The 19,585-nt window shown below is 59.9% G+C and overlaps 1 protein-coding gene and 1 long non-coding RNA gene across 8 annotated transcripts in view; one reads left to right on the forward strand and one right to left on the reverse strand.

Moving 5' to 3' along the window:
* Positions 1-279: 279 nt before the first annotated feature.
* Positions 280-1,161, reverse strand: LOC125610649. Its single transcript, XR_007340631.1, has 2 exons — positions 1,027-1,161; positions 280-428 (listed from the first exon to the last, which is right to left on the reverse strand). It is a non-coding gene; the product is annotated as an uncharacterized LOC125610649 (long non-coding RNA).
* Positions 427-19,585, forward strand: part of Akna (AT-hook transcription factor) — a 41,650-nt gene continuing 22,491 nt past the window's right edge. For 2 of the 7 annotated variants that reach the window (XM_015492150.2, XM_015492151.2), the window contains exons 1-4: positions 6,177-6,362; positions 11,362-11,729; positions 14,164-15,221; positions 16,814-16,888. In XM_015492150.2, the coding sequence (XP_015347636.1) occupies positions 11,477-11,729; positions 14,164-15,221; positions 16,814-16,888 (1,386 nt within the window). In that variant the 5' untranslated portion in view covers positions 6,177-6,362; positions 11,362-11,476. Of the gene's footprint in view, positions 1,146-3,169; positions 3,317-6,173; positions 6,363-11,361; positions 11,730-14,163; positions 15,222-16,813; positions 16,889-19,585 lie in introns of those variants that run through there. The other 5 variants (XM_015492148.2, XM_048783129.1, XM_048783130.1 and 2 more) reach the window with 5 other exon arrangements.

Here is a 19,585-nt window from a genome sequence, read left to right on the forward strand (position 1 = left end):
GAGCAAGGCCTAGCGTGCAGTGGGCAGTCTGGACAGTGATAGGAGCCGGGACGAACTGCAGAACTAAGGCCAGTCACCTCTTGGTACACACCAGAGGACTGAGGCCCAGAGAGGAGGCCAGCTTGCCCAAGGGCGCACTGCGGGGTAGCGTCCTGGGACTGCCGCCTGCCGCTGGCAAAACCAGAGCCTGCTTGCTGGGTTGATCTTGGACGTGACTTTTCCAATGCTCCTTTCCCAGGCTTTAGTTGAAAGAAGTGACAGCGTGGAGCAGATCCTTACTCAGGTTTAAAAACCTTTTGATTCTGAATGAGAAAGTTGGAAAGGAGGGTTGCTGATAGCAAACCCAAGCTATTTTAGGGCTGAGAAAAGAAGCTGCAATGAAAAGAGACTTTGTTCTTCTGTTCTTGTAGATCAGAAGGAGGAATGGACTGAAAATGAAGCATAAAGGGCTAAGATTAGATACAGACAGGGACTTCCCAAAATAATTGTCCAGGTGCCTCCTGTGGAATTGGTGGGTTTCACTTTTTGACTTTTTTGTTAGGCAAACAGAATTGGTGCCCGTGGATTAGGGACGGGGGCTGCGGGACCCTAAGTCTGGTTTACCTACTGACAAGTGGGATGGAACCTATGGTGTTCTGGGGACTGCATTCGGGTTTGTCCCCACAGGCAGTCTCTGCTCTTTCGTGGGAGGAAGAAGGTGCCCACGCCTCCCAAAGGCCAGCTGGTTTGCATTTGAAACATGTGATTGAGGCTGTTTCGAGGGGATTTCATCAGCCCCCACCGTCCCGCAGACTCCGCCTCCCGAGGCGCAGGGGCTGGGATTTCCAGCGACTGGGGCGGGTCCAGGCTGAGCTGTCAGCTGGGAGGGTGTTTTGGGAACCCGTTTGCCGCGGACATTTCATTGCACCCCAGGAGGGAGCAGGAGGAAGAGGGAGTTTAAAGCCTCCACAGGGCCCCTGAGTGCCAGGTCCTCCAGCTCCCAGAGCCTCGCTGTCCCTTCTGTGAGAAGGGCAGGGCAGGGCTTACCTGAGCACCTCCCAAGGCTGGAGTGGGTGGCATCTGGCATCCTGGACAGCTTCTGCTCCCACGTTCCAAGGTCAGCCCAGAGAAAGGAAGGGACGGTGACAACAATGTTTCTGACCACGGTGAGTGCTGGCTTCTAGCCTCTGCCTGGGTTCTACTGCAAGGAGGTCTAGGAAGGCAGGAGCTCTCCTCCGTTTTGTCCCCACTGTCATTCCCCAGTGCCCAGTACAGAGCCCTACTAGATTCTGAAATTTCATTTCATGATGTTGCCTTGAAGTAGATGTAATTGTTGTCCCCATTTTACAGACAAGAAGCCTGAGGTTCAGAGAGGTTAAGTCTGAAGTCACGCAGCTCTTCTCTAGGGTTAGCCTGTCTTTACTTTGGGATGTGCAGGGGTGTGGAAGCTGATGGTGCCCCTCTACCCAGGGCTGTGTTCAGTAATTTCATGTTGGCGGCTTGAAATTGGCCACGGTGAGGAAATCAGTAAATAACACAAGGGGTCTTTTTCTTGTCCTTTTTTGTTTTTCAATAGCTGTATGCAGAGTGCCCTGAGGGGGCCTCCAGCCCTGCTTCTACAGAGTGGCTGGGATTGGGGGTTCCGGGCCGTTCAGGGGCCTGACCCCCACAGCAGTGTACTTTGGTCAGGCAGCCTGAGAGCCATGGGGCTCAGTCCACAGTGCGAGTCACAGTGGTGGCCCCCTGGCCCAGGAAGAGGCCGCTGTGAGCCCAGACTCCAGGCCAGAATGACTGGCCTTGAGCCTCCAGGTGACCGGAGCCCTCAGTGGTCTTTCTCAGGGGAAAAGCCTGACCAGGATGGTGTCCCGGGAGAGTTACCCAGCAGCCTGCGCGAGGCGTTGAAGGCTGAGCTCAGGGGGCTCTGGGAGAGGCTCACGGCAGCCCTGCTCCGTGCGGGCCCCCTGTGCCCCGAGTGGAATCACGTCCTCCTGTTGCTGTCCCTGCTCACCCCAGGGAAGCCTCGTCCTTGGGTGTCGATGAGGCCATCAGAGGTCTGGAAGCAAATCAGCTGAGGTCTGATCCACCCGCTCAGGACCCAGGCCATCCTGCCCCAGACACCCGGACCCTCCTCCCCCCTCCTGCTGTCCCCTCTGGACCCTGCTGTCCCCTGCCAGGTACAGCCAGACTCCATTGTGGTTGCCAAATGAGACCCCAGGGCTGCTCCCACACCAATCTCAGGTCCGTGCCAGCATCTCCCTATTTTGGGAGAGAGACAGGGATCAAAGCCATAATGAGAGCCCAAGTGTCAGTCTCCTTGGAGTCCTGGGATCACAGCCAAGGACTAAGGACTGGGGGGGAGGAGTCAGAGTCCTAGGGGCTCCACTCAGCCCCTTTAAATAAGGAATTACTCTGAAGGGTAATTATTTGTGGATACAGACCAGCTCTGCCCCTAGTGTGCTGTGTGACTTCAGGCAAGTCATATAACCTCTCCGAGCCTTCTCCCCTCTATCACATGCATGATTACTTAGGAAGGTCCAATGAGACAACTCATCATGCTCCAAAATGCTGAGTGGGTGAGACTGGAGCTGATTGCTCCTTTCCTTTCTGTGATGTCCACATGACCATGTGCTTGCTGTGTAGTGGCCGTGTGTGCATAGAGTGTGAACGAGACCCTGGACGGCGGAGGCGTGGGCGGCATGGGATGCCAGAGCCCTGAGGTCCCACAGCCCTCACTTTCCCCAGCCCCCGTAGGTGGGGACACTGAGGAGGAACACACCCCAGGTCTCGAAAGATCCAGGGGGGGTGTGTTCCAAGCATAGTAGATGTTCATCTGATGCTTATGTTCAAGCAACTGTTAGTTTTAGAAAATATGCGTAATGAAAAAGTGAACTTCCCTACAACTCACCTAGCGATAATCTCTGTAAAAATTTTCTTTCTCCCTTTTTCCTTGTCTCCCTCTCTTCTTCCATGTTTTACTGTATTTTCTTTCCCTTTAGTGGACTCAGACTTGATACGTATCACTTTATATCCAGCTCATTTGCTGAATGCATCATGATTTTTCACCCATTTTTATTCCTCTATAGCATGCCCATGGTGGCTCAGAGTATCCCTTTGAGTGGAAATAGAATTCATTTCATGGATCCCCTTTTGTTGGACACTGAGGTTGTTTCTAACCTTCTCATCTCTGCAGGCCTCAGTCATGAAGTGATAGAGACGGCACTTTCTGGATCTGGACAGCCTGGCTGAAGCCCAGGCTCCTCACCCGTGAAACATCTGCCTCCTTGGATTGGCCCAGGACTGAGAAGTGAAAACGAGTCCACGCAGGAGTATTAACAAGGTATCGGTCGCACAGTAGGTGCTCGGTGAAGCCTCGCTGTTAGCAGTGCGTCCTGGTATATGCACTTTTTTGGTTTGATTTCTTGAAAAGCATTAATTGTGGTGTACACGGGGTCCACCCTCCTTGTGACCTGTGCCTCAGTTAGCCAAGGGAGGCCTGTTTCCTCCCTTCTTGAACTACTCAGGGTGGGGACACCATTTCTAGCTGGGTCACTGGCCCCCAGGACTAGTTTGGGGGCACCAGGAGATGGCAGCGTTTCCCTCCCCTTGGGAGGGTGGGCTGTGCCTTTTTGCATATGGGATTCAAAACCAAGCCACATGATGAGTGTTTCACCAAGACCAAAGCCATCGTTTGTGAGCAGTTGCTATGGGCACTAGGCCAAGAACCATAGGCCCATGACCTCATTTATCACCCTCAGAACCATGGAAAGTCAGTATCCATTTTACAGATAAAGGAATCTGGGGTTCAGTATGGTTAAGTGACTTTCCTGAGGCCACACAGTTTCCAGAGGGAAACCTGCAGTTTCCGTTTGCCCACAGGCCCTGTGCCCTTGCGGCTGCCCACCGGCATGGCAGTGCTGCCCGTGGGGCAAATAGATCGGAGAACCCCGGAGGTTTAGGGTTAGAAGATAATCTCTGATGGCCTCAGAGAGAATCTCTAAATCCTGGTTCTAAGAAGGGAAGACTCTTGTCCTGGCTCTCCCAGGTGGGGTTGGCTCTCCACTTCCAGGCCACTCCTGAAACCCTCACCTGACTCCCTGGGGATTTTAACTGCCGGGGTCAGCTCAGCAGCTCGGCAGGAGGGTGGCTGAACTGGGGGTGGGGGCTTCCCAGGGCAGGGGGAGGCTGCAGGCCTGGGAGGGCCGGAGACTGAGCAGCACAGCAGGGCGGGGGTTGCCACCCCAGCTCCCCCAGGAGGCAGTGAAGCCCCGTGGCTGCCCCGCACCCCTGGGCCTGAGGACAAGGTGTGAGGTTGGCTGTCCAGGGCTCAGTGGGTCAGCAGCTGTGGCTTCCCGCGTCCTGGGTGTGCCCTAGGCTGTGTGAGCAAGGGCAGGGACGAGGGACAGCAAGGCTCCGGGCTCTAAGAGCCAGCACCCCAGTGCTAAGGCTGCCCCTGAGAGGGGCTGGCCGATCCAGAGGCCCCCGGGGGTGGGCGCCTGCCGGAGGAGCCACCTGGCCTGGCTGGCAGGGCTGCCGCATTAATGAGCAGGGAGGGTGGTGGGTGATTGGCAGCAGTCGGGGAGCCCGCCTCCCTCACAATGGCCCACCGGGGCCTCCTCGGGGTTTGGCTCTGCTCCATGGTGGGCTGGGGCTGGGCCTGGAGCCCGCCAGCCAGATGTGGGAGAGGGGCCTGTACAGCCCGGCTCTGCCACACACACCACTGACCGCCCCCCGACCCCACTGCTGGGGACGGTGTGCCAGGCTGGAGGAGAGGCCTTCCCGCCCAGCCCTTGGAGGGCACCAGAGCCTTGGGCCTCAGTAGCACTGGCCGCAATGGTAGTGAGCTCACTGAACTTGGGCTGAGCTGCTCCGGGTCCCCTGCCCTGCACTCGGTGGGTGTCGCCTCAGCTCTACGGTGGCTACTCCTAGCCCTGCTTTACAGGCCAGAGACTTAGGCTTAAAGAAGGTCAGAGGTCACAGCCAGTAGGAAGTGGGGCTGGGACTTGGGCGCAGGTTGGGATTGCCTTCTCTCCAATGGGGACACCACTGTCCGTCACCTGGAGGCTTTGGGACAGCTGTGAGGGCTGTTCTGCTTGTTTCTCGAGCCTCTCTGGATAGAGGGTGGGGCAGCACTGGGAGCTGGCACCGTGGGTCAGCCCTGCCCCTCTCCACTGACCCCTTGCCCTCTCCACCGTGGCTCCTGACCCCCTGGCTGGCCCCGCTGGCCTCGGGCCAGCCCCACCGGCTCTCCGTGGCCCTGCTGCGGCTTGCTCCGACTCCACCCCTGTGGCTGTCACAGCCCTTCCTGCCAGTCCCAGGCCTCCTGCCCAACCTGCTGCTCTTCGTCCCTCGGGTTTGGAAGTTACGGGTGACCAGAGGCAGACTCTGCAGCTCAGGGGTGAGCCCCGGTGTCAGAAATGCCAGGACCGCCGGGGACACTGGTCACCCTGCGCCTCCCCGGCTCTGTCCCCTGCACACCTCTCTAGCTTCTTGGCTGTGTGTCCCCAGGGCAGGGGGGCAGCGCTCCACCTGCGCTGTGTGCGCCATACACCCGGCACCTGGCGCGCACAGGGGGCTCCCGCTGGGAAGCCTGGGGAAGGATGGCAGGGCCACTGGATAAATCTGTGCCTGGACCCCTGGGGAGCCAGGGGCACTTACAACAGGGAAATCCACCAGCTCAGCCAGGTCCCTACCTCCATGGTGGCTGTGGCCACTTTAGGGTGAGGCTGTGGCAGAGGTGAGGAGTCTCACACCCCCCTGGGGAGTGTCCAGGCCCAGCCTGGATCCCTTTGTCATTTGGCAAACAGTATTGGAGCTGGAAGGTCCCCAGGGAGCATCCAGTCTCAGCCCCCACTGTACAGTCGGCCAAGGTCACGGGAGGAAAGGGGTCACAGGAGGAAAGGAGCCACCGAAGAAGCCAGCAGAGGATAGAGGCTTCAGGCCTCCTCCCTGGCACAGCTGTGTGACCTTGGCCAAGCCTCTAAACTTCTCTGGGCCCCAATCTCCCAGTCTGTACCTGGAGGCTAGTGGGTAAGATGGTCCCAAGCCTGTGACATCAGAAGATCCGGTGAGCACCTCTCCAGGGCAGCGCAGACCCGAGGTTGAACTGCAAGGGGTTAAGCGCCTGGGCTCTCGCTCTGCACCGCGAACCCCTCCTTCTGACAAACACTTGTAGGAAATCAGGCGGGCGCTTCCTGCTGAGGGAGGCAGGCGGTGGCCTCAGCTGCGCGGGGCGGGGAGAGGTGGGGAGAGATGCTGTCTGTGAGCAGCTTGGGCTGCCTGGCAGAGGCTGGTGAGGGCGCGACGGAGCAGGGGGCTCCCTGCAACAAAGGCCTCCCAGGCAGGTCCTCTGAGCCCCAGCTGCAGGACGGTGGATCCCCAGCGAGGTAAGGAGGGAGGGCTGGCGGGAAGGACGGCTTCCCTGGACCGGCCAGTCCGGAGTAGACTCCAGGACAGCCGCCCGGACCAGCCCAGCCAGGAAGTTGCGCTGCAGCAGCTGTTACCACTTCTCCCGGGCTTAGGGGGGCCGGGCCAGGCGAGGGTGGACTTGAGGGCTTTCCTCCGGCCCAGCCTGGATCCCGTGTCCAGTGAACCTGGATGGTGCTCTCCCTCCGTGCCTGGGCGTCCCCTCCTGCACGTGCCCAGTTGGTACTCTGGGTCACCAAGGGGCCTCAGACACACGGGGTGGGGAGCAGCTGGAGGCAGCGGGGGTCCCCCCAGGATTGGCCCTTTCTGCCACATAAGGGCAGGCAGAGAGCCCAGGGTGGTGAGGGCAGAGTCCCCGACACCAGGGCCCCTTCCTCTTTCTCTGCAGCCCTGCTGCTCCAGGGCTCTGGGGGCAGTGGGTGTGTTCAGAGGCGGTGGCCGATACTTCTTTGAGGACCAGCTTCTGCACAGCCCGAGGCCAGCCCTTGAGAGCAGTGGTCTGTGCCTGCCCGCTGACCGGGCTGCTGAGCTCCGTGGCCAGGTCTCTTGCAGGACCCAGCTGCTTGCTATGGGACTGGGCCGGGGAGTCTTCCTTCCCCTTCCTCCTGCTCCCCCACAAGTCTGGTGGCCGCCGTTCCCCAGTCCTCGCACCAGAGCACCCTGCACAGGCTGTGAGTCTCGCCATGGCCTGCTGCTTGTCTGCGCCTCTGTTCCCTTACGTGGGAGGAGTCAGGGTGGGGCGAGAGCAGGGGCTGTCCCTGGCTGGATGGGAAGGGGCTTCCGAGGGTACGAGGCATGGATGGGCGTATGCACAGGAGCGCCCTGGAGTCGGATGGCACGAGCCACCGAGCCAGGGAGGGGGGACTCAGTTTGGGAATGGCTGAGGGCCCCTCTGTGTGGGTGGTGGGGAAGAGGAATCTGACCTGGAAGATCACAGGGGTCTGTGGGAGGTTAAGGAGGTGACATGGAGACGGGAGGCAGATTTGCAGAAAGGGGGGTGGTCTCTCCAGGGCACCTGGGGACCCTGAGTCTGAAGGCCCAGTCCTGGGGGGCCTTAGTCCTGACAGGGCTGGTCCTCCTGGGGTCGGCTTCCAGCTCAGGTTTGGCAGGAAGAGCAGCCACCCCACCATGCCCCCCTGGAGGCTGTCTGCTGCGCCCTGCCTTCGCCTGTCTCCTGAGGACCCTGCCTCTAGTTCTCAAGTTCAGCTCATGCTTTGGACCCTGTGCCTTTGCCTGTGCTGTTCCCTCTGCCCAGAATGCCTTTCCTCGCTCTCCCCTAAATCTGCTTTGTCCCTGAAGCCCACCCCAAAGCTTCCTCCTTCAGTGACCCTTCTGTATTGTCCCCTTCCTGTCCTGTATGAAATTTTGGAAAGCTTCTACTCTTTTCTGTATTCCTTGTGTGTCTTTTTGGCGGAGGCGGGGGGCGGGGGGGCAGTACTGGGGATGGAACTCAGGGGCACTTCACCACTGAGCCCCATTTTATTTAGAGACAGGGTCTTGCCAAGTTGCTTAGGGCCTCACTTTTGATGAGGCTGGCTTTGAACTTCAATCCTCCTGCCTCAGCCTCCTGGGCCACTGAGATGACGAGATGACAGGCGTGGGCCACCGCGCTCAGCTCCTTGTGTCTTTAGTAGTGCCCGGCCTCCAGTAAGTAGGAAGTCCCAGGATTTTTTTTTTCTTAATTGATTGGTACCCACCGGGTGCTCAGTATGTATCTTTGGTCCTTTAAAATGGGACCTGAGGGAGGGGGTCACCGTTCTGAGGCCCTCAGGAGCTGAGGCTGTCCTTAGCCCTACCCCTGCCTCCCTGCCTGCCCAGCAAGGTCATGCCCTCTGGGCAGCAGCCAGGGTGTGGTGCTTTCTGTGTGACGGTGAGGACAGTTTCAGCCCAGACACATGCCAAGAGTGGCAGCCGCACGGGCACCTGATGCCCACTGGGCAGCACATGATGGGCACTGCTGTGTGCTTGTCGACTGACTAGCTGACTGGCGTGTGCTGGCCTCAGTGGCACTGAGGGCTGTGGCTGGCGTGGTGGACACAGGTCTTGTCCAGGGAAGGCTCACAGACGCAGGGGCCTGAGGGGCAGGTGCAAACCTGCAGCCAGCCACCACAGCGGCCTCTGACGTGCTGCGTCCCCTGGTCACAGTGAGATTTCTGCAGCGACTGAGTCATCCCAGAAGACAGAATGTTCCTCTTGGTTCACACAGAGACCTCTGTGATTGGTCAGGCTGCTCTAGGCAGGGTTAGAAAAAGGCCCTTTAAAAAGTCAAAAAACCACACGCCTCCCCGGGCCCCTTCCTGGGCTGATCTTTCAACTGAAAGATCACAGGGGTCTGTGGAAGGTTGAGGAGGTGACATGGAGACATGGAGACAGGGAGCAGATTTGCAGAAAGAGGGGTGGTCTCTCCAGAGCACCTGGGGACCCTGAGCCTGAAGGTCCAGTCCTGGGGGGCCTTAGTCCTGACAGGGCTGGTCCTCCTGGGGTCAGCTTCCACTCAGCCAGCGACAGCAGCTGCCTCTGATGTGCTGCATTTCCTGGTGACAGTGAGATTCACAGGGGGCTCAGAGGGAGAAGCAGCAGGTAGTGGGCAGCACCTGCTGCCCCTGTTCCTGTGTGTGGCGGAAACCAGGAAAGGCCAGCGAGCTTCCGAGGGTGGGCCCTGCCCAGGCCTGGCTAAGTGCAGTTCCTGACCATCCCCAGGCGGAGCCGGGCTCTCTGCAGTTGGACCCAGGCATCCGCATGCCCAGAGGATCCTCACACACACTCAAGGTCAAGGTCACTGCCAAGGAATCCCAGAGGCCCACAGTTCCTGCCGAAGGCATGGGAACAGGAGGACTAGCACGTCTGTTCAGACATTTGTTTTCTATTGAACCTTTTTGAAAATCCGCTTTTGGAGATATTTCATCTAATACATGTAGTATATTGGCACAAGGTTATATACGTGAAGTCATAAGAAAAATATATTCTTACTGATGGGTTGTATGATCATTTGAAAGAAGTTCACCTGTGACAGGAAGCAGGGCAGAGAAGATGTCACGCGTCCAGCCGGGCGGGCGGAGTGGGGACATCTTATGTGGTGGGGATGATGGGGCCGAGGGGCGACCCGAGGGGTGACAGGGAAGAAATTCTGGGGCTGCGCACTGGGGGCAGAGAGGAGGAAGGAGAAGCCGTGGGGCCCTGTCCCCGAGCTGGGGCAGCAGCCGAGCCGGGGAGTCATTCCTGTGCTTACCCCGTCCTTGAGAAGTTGGCCTTTCCTGGGCCACGCTGTTCCCTAGGGAGCTCTGTGTCCAGAAATAGCCGCCTGTTCACTTTCTCAACTGAAGGAAGCGAGGCTCCTGCCATCTCGAGAGCCTGTCCTCGCACCCGCCTGGCCGCAGCACGGAGGGGAGAGCCCAGGACGTGGGCTGCAGGCCCACTTCCACCCTGGCCTGCCGGACCCCTGTGTGGCTTCGGGGCAGGCCCCTCCCCACTCTGGGCTGGTCCTCCCACCTGTAGAACAGGCCTTTCCTGAGCTGGCCTGGGGCTGCCCAGCGGTGGAGGGTGGAGGCCCCGGGGCTCCCAGGGCTGTGCTCCTGCTTGTTGGCCCTGCGCTCCAGGCCTGGCTCCCAGGGAGCGCCGGAAGGGGCTGGATGTAGGAGAGCGGGAAGCGGCAGAGGGAGAAGGGGAGGAGAGGAGGCGCCTCCCCGGGCCACCATCCGCTTGACCAGGGTCCATCCCGACAGTCAGCTCTGGCCAGGCCTCCTACTCCGCTTCACTCCCCCAGAGCAGCCAGAGGAACTGCCCAGCCCACTGGGACACACTCTGTGCTGGACACAGGACCTGAGAGGCTCACCTGGGGCTGGCCACCCCTTCCCTCGCCACTTTCCCTGCTGCCAATGTCACCAGGCCCCAGTCACCCCAGCAGGTGGGAAACCTCCCCTAGTCCAGGTCAGCACCCGCCAGGCTCGTCCCTCCGGCCCTGGCCTGTGTCCCCTGGTCCCCTTGTCTGGAATGCCCTGTTAGTTTTTTTCCTCTGTATTGAAGTGAGATGGATAGAACATACATCTACCACTTCTAAGTGAGCAGCCCAGTGGCATTTAGTGCGTCCACTGCACTCGGTCGCCCTCCTCTGTACCCTGCCCGTCGAGCAGTTCTGGACCATTCTCTCCCCTGCCCCCGCCCACCCCGCCCTCCTCCTCTCTGTGTGTAGACCTGTCGTCTGGACACCCCTGTAGGTGGCCTGGGGCACCACGTGGCTTCAGTGTCTGGATTCCGTCACTTCACATAGTGCGAGGGACAAGTGTCAAGACTGCAGCCCCCTTTAGTCCCCCTCATTCCTTTTTGTGGCTGATGAATACTTCATTGTGTGCCGAAGCCACACGTAGTTTACCCATCCGTCCATCCATGGACACGGGCGCTTCCACCCACCCTTGGGCCGCTGTGCCCAGCGCTGTGGACAGGTGCGGGCCTGGGTTTGTTTGGGCGCCTGTTTTCAATTAGCTCACCCCCTGGGATGATCTCTTCAGCATTCCCCACTTTGAACCTAAATTCTCCTCCCCATGATAAATGGCAGTCACCGCCTGTCACCTGGAGCTGTGCTGGCCTGGGCATCGCTGCTCCCCCCAGGCTGCCAGTCCTCCAGGGAGCAGGGCCTGTGTGTGGACCCTGGTCCACAGGGACAGTCACTGGATGGCCAGTGATAACAGTGACACCAGACACCTGTGGTTGGTGTGCTGGCCGCTGGTGTCCTTATCTAGTGTCCCAGGGAGTTTTATAAAACCCTAGAGGGAGATTCTTATCCCAGTGTGACCAGTATAGCAAGTGGAGACAAAATGCCTCTCCCAAGGTCCTGCAGCTTCAAGAGGATGGAGCGGGAGTGGACAGGGCCCGCTGGCCCCTGAGTCCTCCTGGTGACTTGCTCTTGTTCTGAACGAAGGAGGAGTCTCTAAGAATAACGTTGTCTCTTGATTGTGTCCTCAGCAGGCCACAGGCAGGATGGCTGGTGCTGAGAAGAGCCTGCAGTGACTCTGGGGTCCCCAGCAGCAGCTCTGTCTCCTGAAGATGAAGCGGCGGAGGTGAAGCCCGAGCCAGGCTGATGGCCAGCTCGGGGACTGAGGTCCACTGGGCCGGGCCAGGCCTAGGGAAGGGGCCCCAGCAGCGGCGGCGCTGGGCCTGGGTTGAGGAAAAGGATGCAGAGAGGATTAGCACTCGCGGCTGGGGGGACAGGCGGCCTTTCCCCAGTGCCGCCAGCCCCGAGCTCCTGGAGGACTTCCGCCTGGCCCAGCAGCATCTGCCACCCCTGGAGTGGGCCCCAGACCCACAGGAGTCAGGAGGGTCTTCAGGAGAAGGTGAGTCTGACCCCCCACTCCCACCCTCAGTGGTGTCTTGTCCCCCAAACATCCTGGCTTCCAGGGAGTCGGGAAGCCTTAAAAGTTTTCATTTTATAATATAAAATCTATGACTCGAGACCTTAAACGACTTTAGCTGTGACACTGCACGTGGCATCAGACCCACAAACACAAAAAAGAGGTGAAATGAACAGTCGCTCGATATCCCACCCACGGAGAACCCCCATTTCCCTGGGCGCGGATGTGCAGACGTGATGGGACGTGGACCAGCGTTCCGCGTGCTCCTCCTCACCTGCCCCTGGTTAAGTCCTCCACCCTCCCCACACCGCCACAAGCCACCCCTCACGCTGACCTGGAGGTCCACGGTGCGTGTCCACAGTGGGACCTTCCACGCCTCAGGTGTCCTGGTGCTTCTTGTGCTGATCATAAATGGCGGTGTCACCGGCTCCCCCTGGAACACTTGGTCTGTGACACCTTGGGTGGTGGGAAGGCTTGGTGCAGGGGTTGTGTTCCCTTCGAGGCCTTGGACTCTCGCTAGCGTGGCCATCTTGGCGGTCCTCGTTTGCCTTCGCATCAAGCCCGCCGCAGACCATCCCTGGCTTTTCCTGCCAGGACTCTTCCCTGATCTTGGTTTCCCCATCTGTGAAGGGGGTGCCGGTGCCGCTGGACACCGGGCTTGACACATGGTGCGATTGCACTTAGAAAGGCCCGTTTCAGGGCCCTGGGCATCAGCAGAGCCCCTGCGGGTGGGGGAGGAGCCATTAGGCCAGGGTGTCCTGCGCCCGATGTCCCCCGCGTGCCTGCTCAGTGGGCATCTGGGCTCCTTCAGGGAATGGGGACTGAGATGCCCTGTGTAACAGGACAGAGGCGTCCCTTCCTGGGGCCACATGGTAACTGACCCCTGCTCTGATGTAACAGCTGCCACCATGTCCTGGGTCCACCTCATGTGCTGGGCACAGGACTGGACCGGGCCTGGCCTTCTCTCCTCCCTTCACTCCATGCTCTGCCAGGTAGGAGGGCCAGGCCTCGAGTTTGAATAAGGTCACCAGAGAGGTCAGTGACTCACCCAGGCCCCAGGGAGGGGTCAGAGGACCTGAGTGAACCCTGGCTCCAAGGTCGACTGCACGGCCAGGCCTGGGTTCGAGGTCCAGGACTTCTCTGAAGTTACCCAAGAGCAAGTTCATGCCTCTGGGCCTCAGATGTGCTGCTCTAAAGCGGCCGTCATTGGAGGAGAACGACCCTGGGAGGCACATGTGACATGGGGTGACCAGGGTGTCCAGCCAGAGCAGAGAGCATATTCTTGGTGTCACTCAGACTTGCTCATGAAACTCTTCCATCCCAGAAGACGAAAGAGCAGGTGCTTAACAAGCAAAGCTGCGGATGGTGGCCGGACAGGGATGATGAGGGGACGGGGACGGGGACAGTGACGGTGGGGGTGGGGGTGTTCCTGAGCACCCACTGTATAGTCATCCAGCCACTCCTCTGCCTTAGGGCTTCACGCACATGACCTTCCTCCACTTCTTTCTCCCCAGTCAGCGCTGGGTGCTGAGCACCTGCTCTGCCAATGCAGCGGTGCCCACTGTGCCTGTCATTGTCCTCGCAGAGCTCACAGTGTCCTAGGGACCTTTATTAATGACCAGGTGACACAAATAGGCCGCAGCCCCTGAGATGGGTGTCACAAAGTGCAGCCGTCCGCCCCGTGAGAGTCTGTCCACTGGAGAATGTGACCTCGTGGGGGGTGGGGGGTGGGCACAGGACTTCCCTGTGGAGCCAAGTGGAGCTGGTGCTCAAGGCCCACTAGGAGGCACTCCCTGGGCAGAGGGAGGAGCCCTGCAGAGGGCAAAGCGTGTGCACCCAGGAGGGAATGAGGGGCTCGGTTGGGAGCGGGGAGAGCTTAGGTGAACATGGAGAGAGATGGGTCACTGGAGCCAGTGGGGTCCGAGTGGCAGGGGCCGTAGGGCCCGCTTTTGCCCTAGAGCAACAGGGAGGTGCAGCTGAGACGAGGGTGTGGCCTGAGGAGGTAAGCAGGTGGCTACTGCAACGTCCAGGCCTGAGGGGATGTGGGCTGGGGCACAGCGGTGGTGATGAACTTCAGAGCGGTCAGCAAGTTTGAGAGCTCTGGAGGAGGTAATGGGACAGGACCAGGTGACAGAGTAGGAGCATTAGGGGGAGAGAAGTGACGGAGATGCCTCCAGGCCTCTGCTTGGGCAGCTGGGTAGGTGGCACTGCCATTTGCTGAGATGGGAGACCCTGTAGGGGGTGTGGCCGACCAGGTTTGCGGCTGGAGTTTGAAGAGGTGTCCCAGAAGTACTTGGCTCTGTGGGGGCTCGTCGGGATTCTTGCCATCCCTACAAGCAGAAGGTTGAAGTGACGTGGGGTTAAGTCACATAGCCTGACCAGCCCACGCTAAGTGACGGATGACCTGTCTTTCCAGAGCCTGAAGCAGAGGTCGTGGACAGCCCAGAAAGTTCCACCCTGCCTCTCCACTGGCTCCCCCAGCAGGACTGTCAATTGAACATGACTGAAGAAGAGTCAGATGAAGTCCCTGGGAGTCCTGAAGCTGAGGACCCTGGGGAGAGCTCCCCAAGGCCGGGGCAGGAGGCTGCTCTCAGCTCAGAGCACCGTGGGAACACCTGCGCTGTGGCCCAGGAGCAGGCTCAGGCCAGAGGCTGGGTGGCCTCTGGCCAACAAGGCAGTGGAAGCAAACTTCCAGAACATTCTGAGGTCCACCCATCTGTTGAACTCGGCTCTGCCAGGTCTTGGAGCAGTGGCACCGTGAGCCTGGGCCGCAGCAGTGACAGCCTTAATTCTTCCTGGGAGAGAGAGACGGATGTCCCCCAGCCCGCTGCCCTCACAGAAAACCTGCCACAGAGCCCCCGCCACCACCTCAACCCAGATGACAGAACTGGAGGCAGTGTTGCTCCGGCAACGCCCACAGAATTCCAGGACCCCTTAGCACCACCAGCCCAGAGCCCCCAGAACGCTGCAGGCACATGGAAAAGAGCTACCACCAGCCTGTCACGGCCTGCAGACCAGGCCTGGAAGCAGACGAAGACATCACCTAAGCCATTGCCCTCCCGATTCACTGGCTCCGTCAGCCCCCAGAATCCCCGGCCTAGGCCAGCTCAGAAGGACAGGTCTCTGCCCAGGCACGGAGCCACTCTGGCCAACCACTCTTCTTCTGATGCCCCCAAGTATGGCCGGGGGCGTCTGAACCACCCGCTCCCTGATTTCTCCAAGGTGGGGCCGCGAGTGAGGTTTCCCAAAGATGAGAGCTACCGCCCCCCCAAGTCCCGAAGCCATAACAGGCAGCCTCAGGGCCCCACTGGGCCCCTGATCTTCAAGTCACCAGCCGAGATTGTACAGGAGGTGCTGCTGAGCAGTGGAGAAGCATCCCTGGCCAAGGACCCACCTCCTGCCCACCCCATCTCCAGGGTACCCCAGGAGTTTCAGACGCCCGAACAGGCCACTGAGCTGGTCCACCAACTCCAGGTGAGCGGGGCTCCTGTCTAGGATCGAGTCACCCGGGCACCTGTTGGCTGTGACGGAGGCAGACAGGGATAGGGAGCCTTGGGTCTGGCCAGGAGTCCCCTGCCAGCGGTGGGAGAGCTGTCCCCTGAGCCATGAGGCAGACCTAAGCCCTTTGGTCAAAAAGAGCCAGGACTGCTCACGTCTGCTGTGGCCAACTCCTGCTGGGAAGAAACCCAGATACACTCAGGGGAGAATCGTACAGTGGACGCCACATTGTGCGCCCCAGCAGCTGCCAAAGCCTTCTCCGTCTGTGTCTGACCCCCCCGACCCGCCGTCGGGAAGCCGAGTTCCAGGTCCCCAGTCATTTCACCTCTTAGTGCGTCAGTAAACATGAGCACCTTCCTGACGCATGGCCGCCATGCCACGTGAGACCTAAAAGGCCCTGGACACCGTGGTTCAGATACCCAGGCGGCTCTCAACCCCTGGTCTGGGTGCCCCGCGGTGTTCCTCTCAGTGAGTTTGAGGGTCCTTCAGGGTCCTTTCAGGGAGTGGTCCCAGGAGCTCCTGTCTGACGTCTGACTCACTTCCAGGCCTCCTCCCCGTGATCTCTCTTTCCCTTCTTTTCGATTCTCTTTCAACCCATGTCTGTCCTCTTGCTTCTTCCTTGGAACTTATTATGGGAGGCTGGTGCCCCCTGGGAGCCACCCCCATCCTGCACCTTGCACCTGGGCATCTCGTGGGGCCACTGGCCATCTGAGCAAGATGCTTTTTTGGGCCACCGTCATCTGTGTGCCAGAGGCCCAGGCTCCGTGAAAGGAGTGTGTGGCCCGAGACGGCCCCGCAGGCCCGCCTGCCCCCTCCAGGGAAGGCCTGATCGTGGTGTCTGCAGCCCAACAGTCGTGCCCTTGACCAAGCCCTTTATTTGGGTGACAAAATGGCAGTATTCTCATATTGCTGCTCCTTCTGCATTCATGACCAGGAATTTTCTAAAAAGTAAACTCCTGCCTCTCACGGGATGGTCTCCAAGGTCTGGCTCTCGTGGGGAAGACCCAGGAGGCTCCATCTGCCCTTTTCCTGACCTGTCTACAAAACCTTGAGTGGGCTCCTCTCACCCTGCAGAGGTGACCAGTGACACTGATCATTGAAGGCAGATGATTCTGATTTAATGAAACTATGACTTCTGAGTCTCCTGTGTTTCTACCAAGGGACCCTTGGGTGACCCATTCAGCCAGATTTTGAAAATAGTCACAAAGCACAGGCTGCTTCAACACCAGGAGCCGTGCCAGTGGGAAGGTGGGAGGCCCTACCCCACAGAGCTGGGCAGGGGATTTGGACAAGGAAGAGAGAAAGGGCCACCCTGGGGGGGGTTGTGCATCCAGGTGCCCTCCGAGGCCTCACCCTGGCTCCCTGACGGCTGGCCTTGCTGTACTGCTGCCCCAGGATCTAGACATGGGGGGTCTGTATGTACAGCACCCAGAGGTGTCTGCTGGGTTCCCACCTTGAACTCTGCTCCAGGGACCCGGGACCTCCAGGGAGGGGGCTCAGCCACCAGGGGCTCTTGCAGGGCGGGGTGCTGCGTGCCTGGTGTGACGGTGGTGCTCTCCTTCCTGCAGAAGGACTACCACAAGCTCCTCACCAAGTATGCGGAGGCCGAGAACACCATCGACCAGCTGCGCCTCGGGGCCAAGGTACCTGGAGGGCTGGGTGGAGGGTTCCCGAGTCCTCTAAGAGGGGGCACTTTCTCATGGTCTTAGGGAGAGGCCACCACCTCCTGCCTCACTTTAGAAAAGGGAAAGTCCCACATGCAGTGGTCCCTTCTGAGGATAGTGGAGCCCAGCCCTGATTCTACCTCAGAGTCTCTCTGTGACCTTGGCCATGACTTTGCCCCCTGGGCTCACTGCTGATGAGCTTAGATATCCATGAATGCAGACTGTGGGGCAACCAGGAAATTCACTGGAAGCCTTTTTCTTCTTAGATGAGCTTTGGGATAAGTGGCCTGGGGTGTGACTCTTGACTCCATCACTAATCAGCTGTGTGACCTTGAAGAGAGAACTTGGGCTCTCTGAGACTCGAGGGACTAGCACAGAATTTCTTCTGAGCCCCTGGTGCTTGTTTCCTGGGCCTCATCTTCCTGGGTCACACCTTTGCCGTCTCCCCCACATCCGGTCCCCACAATGTGAGCACCATGTGGGGCAGGGTTGTGTGGAGGGGAGACTTGCCCCCTGGAGACCGGCTGCTGTGCTGCCCAGCTCCGACCTGTCTTGGGAAGAGGCTTCATCCTGCTCTTGGACCTTCCTCTTTCCTGGGGTGAGGCAGGAAGTGGGGGCTGTCACGCCCCGATGGCTTCCTGCTGTCTGCCAGCCCACTCTTGCCCCTCGAGGCTGCTGTGGAGGCCTGGCAGCTGCAGGGCACAGAAGCAGCCCCTCACCTGGCGTGGGTGCACCCCTGTCCTGCACGGCTTGCCCCTCTTGGGCTGCAGCCCCCTCCCCTGCCGCATGTGGCTTTCATGTTTAGAGGTGCTTCTGGGCGTGTGGATGGAGGCGGCACAGTGAGAGAAGAGAAGAAGGCCTATTCTGCGTCCCCACATCCACCACCTAGGGTAGGAGCATCCCTTCCCATCCTGCCCTGGTGGGGCGCATCTGTAAGAGGGGCTTAGCGCACCTTCCTTCAGGGAGCCAGTGCCCTGGTCTTACGGCTCCTCCAGGCCCTCCCAGTGCTGAGCCAGACCCAGGGATGGAAGGGACAGGAGTTGCTGCAGACTCAGAATGTCCCAGGAGAAAGGAACTGGTCACCAGGCCCAAAGCTGCCAGCAGCCCCATTTTACAGGTTGGGAAACCTGGGCCCCAGCTGGGGCGGTGGCTGCTGCAGGTCCGGAAGTGGCCCAGGCGGGTGCGGCAGCACCTCCTCCCCTCCCCCCACTAGTTGAAGGAAGTGGTGAGCATGGCGGCACGGACCTGACGCATGCATGGCAGCCACTTGGCAGGATTAGGGGGTGTTACCAGGGATGTTCTGGGCAGGGGCATGGGCTGGGTGGACACTGGGAGCAACCAGGACCTCATCTCCTGGGTGTTCCTGACCCAGGACTCGGGGGCCTTCCCGTGGGCACTGGGCTGCCTGGCTGAAGCCCTGATCAGGTGTCCAGCTGGCAGGACCAAAGGCAGGAGAGGTTGGGAGCAGCTCAGCGTGGCTCACCCCTTTTTGCTTTCATGGTTGCCGTGGGAGAGCACCATGGAGTTGGGCCCAGTCCCAGCCGCAGGAGTTACGGGCCCAGAGTGAGGGAGACCTTGCCCCGGGTCCCACAGGGTCCTCATTCTGGACCCTGTACACTCTGCTCTGCAGACTCAGGAGACCCCAAGAATACCCCCTGCTCAGAGCCCTGCTCAGAGAGCCCTGTCAGGGAGCCCAGTCCCCCCACCAATCCTGCCACTCGGGCTAAGCAGCGCATGTGACTCCCTAGGGTCTGCTGAGCCCCTTGCCCTGCCCAGAGCCCATGGGGGAGGGGGCTGGCGCAACCTGTGGCCGCCCAGACCAGGCCTGCAGTTTGTGGGTGGGCACAGGTGTGGACCCACGGGAAGGAAACACTTGCCAAACTGGTCAGAGGTGCCAGGCCTGGGCCCAGGGTCGTCTCATCTGATGTCTCCACATGCAGAAACCAAGGCTGGGCCGGGGGAGAGGTCTGCTCAGCCTCCCACAGCTGGCCTGAGAGGCAAAGGTGGGAGCTGACAGCTGTCTGCATATTCTAGGTGCCCCCCGATCCTGGGAAGCCTGCTGCACCCTGGCACGGCGTGATAGGCCTGGACATGAGGCAGGTGGAGGCAAGCGGTAGTGATGAGGATGGGGAGTGGCGCTCTCTGTGGGCAGTCCTGGTGGTCTACAGCTGGGCCCTTAAGCAGCTCCCCTCAGCAAGGAGACCCGGAGCCTGCGACTTGGCCCCAGAGGCACTGTTCACACCACAGGGCCACAGCCAGAGGAAAGGCCCAGGGTCTGCAGCCAGGGAAGCCGCCAGCTAGGGGCAAGCCCTGGGCTGGAAACCTCAAAGGATCTGGAGCTGGGCGCCCAGGGCCATGTGGCACGGGCCGGGCACCAGCATGGCCAGGAGTCTGCTGGGCTCTGGCCAGAGTGTGTGAGGCCATCACCACATCTGCTGCCTTGTCACCACCTCCCCTACGCCCTGGTCCCTCCATCTCAGCTGCAGGGGATGTAGAAGGGCTGAGGTGACCAGAAGTTACCCCGGAAGGAAGGAAGGGATGACATAAATGGCCTGCCCCACAGTGTGTTCTTGGTCCAGAAGCCCTGGTGGGGGCAGGGCGGGAGGCTGTGTTCAGGGTGCAGCTCCCCTCCCCCTCACCACCCCTCTCCCTCCATCCCTCACACCGCATTCGCAT

This window comes from Marmota marmota, unplaced genomic scaffold, assembly GCF_001458135.2.
Source record: "Marmota marmota marmota unplaced genomic scaffold, marMar, whole genome shotgun sequence".
NCBI classification, from domain to species: Eukaryota; Metazoa; Chordata; class Mammalia; order Rodentia; family Sciuridae; genus Marmota; species Marmota marmota.